General features: G+C 42.4%; 2 protein-coding genes across 2 annotated transcripts; both read left to right on the top strand.

Annotated features, from left to right (window-relative positions):
* The first annotated feature begins 594 nt into the window (after positions 1-594).
* LOC108087105 lies at positions 595-1,659 on the top strand. Its single transcript, XM_017184287.1, has 3 exons — positions 595-678; positions 742-921; positions 988-1,659. The coding sequence occupies exons 1-3, from the start codon at positions 628-630 to the stop codon at positions 1,258-1,260; spliced, it is 504 nt and encodes a 167-aa protein (XP_017039776.1). The 5' UTR covers positions 595-627; the 3' UTR covers positions 1,261-1,659.
* A 2,329-nt stretch (positions 1,660-3,988) lies between these two features.
* LOC108087094 lies at positions 3,989-5,186 on the top strand. The gene is made up of 2 exons (XM_017184275.2): positions 3,989-4,242; positions 4,296-5,186. Exons 1-2 carry the CDS (start codon positions 4,107-4,109, stop codon positions 4,952-4,954), a joined length of 795 nt encoding a protein of 264 aa, XP_017039764.1. The 5' UTR covers positions 3,989-4,106; the 3' UTR covers positions 4,955-5,186.
* Positions 5,187-8,357: the final 3,171 nt, after the last annotated feature.

Genomic DNA, 8,357 nt, shown 5'->3' with positions numbered 1-8,357 from the left:
CATTGCTGCCTCCTGTTGGCTGCCTGGCTGTCGATATCCGGTTAGATGAGTATCTAAATTGCCTTTACTGTTGATGAATTAGCGCCGGCTGCCTGTCGATTCCGCAGAATCGAAGGGAGTGGGAATGGGAACGGGAGTGGGCGGTGGTGCAAGTGCCTGGGCTGCGCAGATAAGCTCCTCGGATGGGTGCAAATTTCAATTTGTTCTGACTGATTTTGCGCTCATCAAATAGGCCGGCAATCTAGGAAGACGCCACCACGAAAGCAGCAAAAGCGAAGGCAACAAGGTGTGGCAATCGGTTAACAAATGGCTCGGGTGCAAAAGATACTCGTTCTATAATTACCACTTTATGGGATACAAGAAAGACGTAGAAAACTTACAGTGTTCTCAGGATAAAATTTATATGTCTTATGTTTGTAATTTGTAATAGAATATTTTACTTAAAATTGTTTATATTAAGTAAGTTTACTTGTAAGCTTATGAGTCTTGTAAAAGTCAATTTAAATTCAATTTGTAAAGCTGTTTTTTATGAATATTTGTACTTCTTCAAAGTTCAGATTTAGAGTTCCTTGCATTAAACATCAGTTACTGCTGTCGTTTCTTTAAATTACCAGTTTGAGCTCCATTATGTTGATTTCCCGAAAGGAAATCGTTTCGATATTGCTGCTGTTAACGGCGGTTAGTTGCACCTGAGTCTGAGTCCGAGTATCTGACCTTGTGAGCCATCCTTGAACCCCGCAGATAATCTGTGTGCTGAACGCGTCCTTCTTCGCCAATATCCTGCCCCTCCACGTCAGTTATGAGCAGCTGGGCCAGCAGATCGTCTGCCTGGGAACGGCCTATATCTGCTTGATTTACGCCCTGAGCACCTGGCTATACCACTCGAATTATTCTAGGACCCGTCTGCACATGCGATTGGTGGTGGGTGGTCCTTTTTTTAAGTAGTAGAGCTGCCTTCCAAGTATTTAAATATTCCCTTCGTTACAGCTTATTGCCATGAGTCTGGTGATGTTGGTCTGCAACATCGTGTCTGCCTACTTCTTTTTGCAGGGATTATCGTTTTCGAGTCTTAGTAAAACTGCGGAATTATCTTTGCTTTTCAGCAGCTTTGCCGAGGATTCGAGGTCGGCCAGCATAGGTCTTTCGATTATCAGCGTTGTGCTGCTGTTTGTGGTCATCGTGTTGACCATTGTTTCCATCATTCAGAAGCGCAAGAAGAACAACACCAAGGGGAAACTGCAGGATGCGGAGTCGCAGTAGGGAAAAGCTTTCTTCCAGGGAGTGGGAGTGCCCATTAGGTTCGGTTTTCATGCTACGCCAAACATTTCATGTCGCTGCAATGTGGCGCCGCAGTTGCAATAATATAAATATTATACTCGTACGTCGTTTGGCCCAGACAGACACGAGAGCTGCTCACCTCACCTTCTTTATATTCCCACCCATGACACACAGATTCTGTCTGTGTTTTCTTCGCAGGTGATACAAAAAATATATAAAAGAGTCCTTGTCATTGTTTTCACAAGTCGCTGCCAGGATGCTCTTGTTGTGCCAGGGATTAAGTGCAGGAAAACATTGCATTGATGGAAAAATATTATTTTGTAAACGTTTTGTATTTTATAAGTGTTAACATTGAACTGAATTTGCTGGAAAATAATAAGGAATACTTAAAAGACTTACTCAAAGACTTTTCTTGTAACGAACTTATGTAGTTATTCAGCGAGTTGTGAATATTCTTCATCCAAGGGTATCGGAAATGCCATCAGTCGGCTGCAGTTGATGTGTGAGTGCTCGAGCTCCTTCTGAGCCCAAAAAAAAGCAATCCGCCCAGGATGCCACTGAGCTGGGAAACTCATAAGGAAGACAAGCAGCCTCTCCACATCGGCGTGTGTACTATTGCATTTTGCATAATGAAACCGGCAGACAGTGCAATTTTCAGCGGCAGACAAACGAAGTTAAACAACAACTTTAAGGCCTTTGAGTAACTTTCGGAGCGTAAAAGTTAAAGTTAGCTCAAGAAGGAATTGTGGGGTATTTCGAAATGAATACTGAGCGGGCGGGGGAGTAGCCTAATTACGCTCCAATGGCCGCCCATCAAAAGTGACAGTTGGCAAAGGCAGAGGGGCTTACAATAAAATTTCCAGTTAAGTTATTGCCGCGCCGCTGCCAAAGCTACGCAGAATGCTCAGTTGAAAGTAATTCGAAATTTAATTGCGCACAATTTAGAATGGCGAAATGTTGGCGTGCGTTTAATTAACTGAAAAATAACATAAAAAGCAAAACGAAAACGGGAACGGGAAAGGAAAACAAAGCCAAATGACAGACGCGGCGCCACTGGAAATCCTTAATGTTAAATGCCAACTAATTAAATTTCGGGCATGCCAGCGAACTCCACTCAGACTGAACTGCCGAATTTATTGTTGCATTTAATGGCCAGCGCAGGCGGTTGTCCCATTCGTTTTGGCCATCGCTCGGCTTTACCACTTTTTTTATTGCGTATACGCAGTGTATTACGCCCCCTCTGCCACATTTAAATGGCGAAGTCAAAGGATTCCCCTTTGTTGCGTTCGAGGATATAGGATGGCAAATGACGCAGAACCACAGGCATTGCGATTGTAATTCCGATTGGGCAAACGTCAGTTTCGCTGCGGTCCGTCGCCAAATGAAGCCAATAAAACGGCCTTGTTCGCACGCAAACGTGCGAAAGTGATTCATGTAAACTGATAAAAATTTAATCATATTTCGCATATTAACACGTAATTATTAATGCCTGATAAATGTCCGCAGTTGGTAGAACGTGAAAAAGTCGCAATTAATATGCATTAATTTCCCCTTAGTTGACAATTCACTGGCCAAATTAAATGTGGCAGCATGAGCCTACCTACCAGTTAAATGACTCCCGCCATAATAATGTGAAAGTTTTAAAAGAGCACGGGTTGATAAGAAATATTACAAAGAGTTCTATAAAATATTTTACGGCATTAAAATCCGATTCGTATGCTATACATAAATGTTATACAGGGTATTTTCCGCACTCATTTCCACGCAATCATCGTTTATTTAATTGTGGACAAGCGTATAATTCTGAAGCGCGGCTTCACTTTTATTATTATTGTCATTGTTGTGCGAACGAACGCCAGTCTGTCGGTTTATTTGGATCGGCTTCGGCGTTATTTTTTTTAATTATGTACTCCGATCACAAATGTGGGTCAATTAACAAGCATCCTTCGGACCCCATCGATGTCGAAAAATCGGGATTAAACAATGCCACAGACGTGCTGCCAGGACAACGCAAACAATTGTCAGAATTTAAATGCAATGGCAGCGGACCGCAAAGCTTCCACTCGCAATCCGGTTCAATGTCCGCATAAATTATGCCGCCATATGTCAGACATCTGGCGAATGGACGCGTTTGCTCTGAGTTTCGCATTTTCCCCGGATTTTCCGAATTGCCAAGTACTCCGCGTGTGTAGGTCGCTAGTTTGCGGGCTGCAACAGCTTTCGCCTAATTGCCACTGGCACTGTGCCAAAATGCAGGGCTAAAATCAAAACTAGTCGCAAAGTGCTACTGCAATGTACGTAATCGGGCATAAAGCAGACAACGATGGAGGAGGGTCATCAATCACGAGACCAGCAAGTGTCAATCACTGAAAGTGTCTTGTCATACTCCTTTGGCCTAAGGTAATATGCGATAACTAATCGATGGGAGAAGTTCAAAGCCCAAACATTTAAATCCTTAAAGTGCTTTCTTTAATCCAAAAATTTTTAAGTTGAGCAACCAAATTTAAAAATAATTTAATTTTTTTCTAATGGTATATGAAGTATATTATAGATTTAGGTGCGTTGATAAAAACATTTTTTTTTTTTTTTACTTTTTAATTTGTGTCAAAAATCGGAAATAATTTTTGTTGAGGAATGCAGATTAGTTATGGAAATTAAACCTGACACATAGTAACAATTTCTCTTGCATCTATGCATGAAAAGAGTTATTTGTCAAAATAAATTATTATCGCTTTTGAATTTTTGTTCATTCTGTCAGTCACTGGTTTTGTTTTTCCAAGTTAAAGCATTCGTTTTTACTCGTCGATAATCCATAAATTCGAAGCGAAATGGAAAGTATGGCTAAAGAAAGTAATTTATCAGAACAAAACTTTGTGCTAGAAGAGGAAAATGGTACCGATAATCAGGAACAAGGAGGTACTCTTCCTTTAGCAGATTTGCAACCCGTAGAGGAATTAATACAGGGTAATGTAAAGATAAGTGGATAAAGTACAATAAAGTTATACTTTCAGTTACAGATACGGAGGGTCCACTTCCAAAGGACAAAGTAGTTTCGAGTTCAGTGAGTTCCGATTCGGTAACCGCAGGACTTAAAAAGCCGTCGAAAAGAACTAGATCAGTTGGCGTAGGAACTGATGGACTTATGGGAGCTCATTCAATCAAGCGTCGTCTATGCAAAAGGAACTTTATGACGCCCTACTTGTGCAACACGTGCCACCAGTTTGTGCGCGGCGGAGTGATCACCATCTGCGGCCACGTCTTCTGCTGGGTGTGCCTGTGGCCCCAAGTGGGTGGCAGTGTCTTCCCGCAGTGCCCCCACTGCTTCCACAACCTGACCCTCCACGAGGACATCGTTCCCTTCAACGGCGAAGGGCCCAAGGCCGAACCGAATGACAACTGCATGCTGGCCGAACCGGGTGCGGTGCCTCGACCCACGGGATTCTACCTCTGCGACCAGCAGTTTCCCCGCTGGTTCCTGGTCAACGATCCCATCCAGTTTCGCCACAATCAACGGGGCTTCCAAGCTCTCACCAAGGAGCGGGATCTCTTCTCCGTGGTGGTGCTCCTCTCTCTGCAGTTTCCGCGGATCGGGAGACAGCTGAAGTTCCTTGACTGGTTCCAGTTGGGCTGCGCCACCCTGATGCTCCTGCTGTGGTGCTGTGTTTCCTTAACATAAGAGGTGACAGTTTTATATTATTTTTAATTTGTTTAGATTTTTAATAATGGTTTACGGGTGGGGTGAATATATCTAAATTTTCATCTGGATAAACTCGGCAATGCGGCAACAAATTTTTGTATTTTTGGATAAACTCAACACAATATTCTCTGTAATTAAACTTAATAATTAAACTAAAATACAAAAAGTTCTAAGCAGAAAAACACATAAATAAACCCATGATTAAATCTTAGTTTAAATAGTTTTCCTTTTCGTTCCTGTAGTTTTTGTTATTAAAAAAACAAGAAGGCAAGTCAGCTTCCTGCCAAGACATTTTCCCCAGATTTGGTCCTGCAACTTGGAGGAAACACGGAAATATTTTATGAACTTTCCGCCCAAGTCGAAAGTTATTGCATGCAACATTGCCAAGTCCCCGGAGCCTTCTGGCCAACTGAAACAGCTGAAACAATACATTCCATGGGAAGATAGCAGCCCAGACAAACTCAATGGCTGGCATAAGCGGCTTTAAGGTCGGAATTTAAAGAGCTTATACCTGAAAAGATGGCAAAAAGAAGGAGAACCGAACACTCCGGCTAATGAGACACGGTCAACCGAATATTCCGGCAATTGGGTTAGCCCAATTGAGTTGTTATCCGGCTTTTGTCGATGACAACGATGGCTGCGTGGGGAATTGCGTGCCAGCCTTGGTGGCTCGGCTCAGGGTAATATTTATCATTAATTAAGCGAGTGCCGAGAAATCCGTAAGGATATACGCACGATACTATATAGGTATATACGAGTGAGTATGGATGTGTCCGAAAGCCAAGCGTCAGAAGTTAATGCGACTTGGCTACGTGGAGAAAGCGACACGGACATCGAAAGGAAGCGGATGCAGATGCATCCTGTGATTCAGCTCTATTATTGCAGCTTAAATGGCATTTGCTGGCAGCTTGTGCATGTGTGTGCTTATTGTTGTTGTTGTGTGTGTGTGTGTTGTTGCTGTGTGTGCGTGTGCGTGTGGGAAAATCCATTCTTTGCCTCGGCGAGGACATGACAATGTCCGCTGCAGCATCCCGGAAAATTGATGCGTTTTAAATTGCATTAAACTCCGTGCAACGTAATCCCGGCCACTCGCACACAGACACGCCCAGAAAAGCCAGTGCTGCGAGCAAATTAAATTTATTTTGTTTGTCTTGTGTTCTCCGCTCGTCTGGAATTATGATGCCATCTCAACACCAACGTTTAACGCTCAGCGGTACGTGTATCGATTCGATACATTCGGCTCTAGTTTCCCGCTCTGGCCAATTTCACCGGCGTCTGGCGATCGGCGTTGGCAGCCGGAGCAAATATTTAGCCTTAATTAATTTAAATCAGCAAGGGCTGCGGGGAATGCCAAATGCCAGCGGCTGCTTTCTGCCACTGCCTCTGGTGGCATCATTAAAATCTTCCGCCCGCTGAACAACAAAGCGCTGGCAAATTGCTCGTCACGAGTGCTACTTTGTTCCCTTTTGCCTTCCAGCTTTTTCCCACCGACTTTCACCCAAATATTACTGGCCTTTGGCAGACATTTGAACGCAAATTATGCCGCCATGTAACACATGGCGTATACATAACTACGGAAGTGAATGGTCTAAGCAGTGCAAACGATTTGGGTACTCTGTAATTATAAGCCTTTACTCTGCAAAATAATAATAATATTTAAAAGTCCAACAATATATCACATTTACAACTAAAATTGTACTTGATTTACTTAAGTATTAAAATTCTTGATTTATTCCCAGTATTTAAAAGTAATTTAAAAGTATATTACAGTTAAACAGATAAGCATCCTGTATGCTTGTTACGATAATATTCTGTAATCTCTAATTCGAAGGCATTGAAATCGAATTATTTTCTATTTTCGTAGGTTTTCAATGCAGGTTGTGGCTGACACACAACATTCATCAGTTCGTTTGGATGGTGAGATCATGGCCACACATTTGGGTGGTGCTGCAGTAATTTCCATTTCAATTATAGTATCTGCCGACTAGACATTTGAAAAGAGCGGCGCACACGACAAGCGCCATTTAGGGACTTCCCCATTCAATTTTACCACCTCTTTCCCCGTTCCCCCCTTCCCACCCACCTTCCACCCAACCATTGTGCAACGGTGAATGTGGCTTTTATTCATTACATAATTACTGTTGTGTTTGCACTGTGGCAAGCAGCAGTGGCCCCCGGGGCAAAGGTTAGTGCAGCCAGCAGTGATTATGAGTAATTGTCAAGGTTAGTTGGGAATCTCGTTAGCCTGCGGGACTGACGTTGCATGTGGATGTTGCAAGTTACCGCTTGCATCCTAACTTGTTATGCCATTCAGCAGAGAAAGTGCAAAACCTGAATAGATGGCTCAATTAAAAAGTGTTTGGTTTGTTTTTAGTAATATATACAAATTATGATTTTTAATTATGGTGTTACGTTTACGAATAACCCTGATATTATCTCCGATAATCAACGATACAAGTTAAAGAGACCCTGAACTTTGAGGACACAACTTCTTCCAAGTGGCCATAAATAAATGCTCTTCACAATAACAACTGCCTTGCAGACACAATGCATAATGGTGGTGGTGGCAGGCCAGACAATTCCCCCTTCCCCTCCCCTCCTTTCTCCTTCCCCCTTTTCCCCTCCTCCTTCCCCTTCCCCTGCACACATTTGTGCAAATAGCATGCACTATGCACGTTTCCGTTTCCGCTCTTTCGGGCTTTACAGGCGTTGCAATTGTCGCTTGTTGCAACGACAGCCTCCGCCATTTTGTCTACTCGTCGGTGTGTCAGTTTGTGTGTGTGTGGGTGTGCCACAGTCTGGCGCACATGGCGCATACTTTATGCATAACAAATGGCTGCTTAGTATATTGTTTAATTTATCAAGCATGAATTATTTATGTCGATCTGCGTGTCCTCCAATGAAATAAAGTGCAATGCAAAACTTGAACTTTGCTCCGGACTTGGCCAACAATAACTGTTATCGTACACTTTAAAGATAAAGGTAAAGATAAATCTAAAGAGGTTGGTGAATAAATGTTTATATTATAATAGTTTATAGTTGAAACCAGCTTTCTCTTAAGAAACACAAATATCATCGCGAATATATATCTTATGCTTGATTTATACTATTTATTTTCTTTTAATAACGTTATTTTAGAACACATAAAATAATTTCCCACAGTGGACCCATTTACTACTCTCGTTGTAGGCTTGTCGAACAAATCAAATTTATGTGTTACGAAAGACAGAGGCATATATTCCCAATAGCACTTTCTGTTCAGGTAAACTGCACATGGACAATAAAATACTGCATTGTTTTGGCCGCCAGGACCAACTTATTTCAACTTGTTGAAATGAAAACTTCAATTGAATTCGGTGCGTTGTGCAGGTGTCAAGAGCTC

Source organism: Drosophila ficusphila, unplaced genomic scaffold (genome assembly GCF_018152265.1).
Source record: "Drosophila ficusphila isolate 14025-0441.05 unplaced genomic scaffold, ASM1815226v1 contig_791, whole genome shotgun sequence".
NCBI lineage: Eukaryota > Metazoa > Arthropoda > Insecta > Diptera > Drosophilidae > Drosophila > Drosophila ficusphila.
The sequence above is the reverse complement of the archived record's forward strand: the minus strand, read 5'-3'. Positions and strand labels throughout refer to the sequence as shown.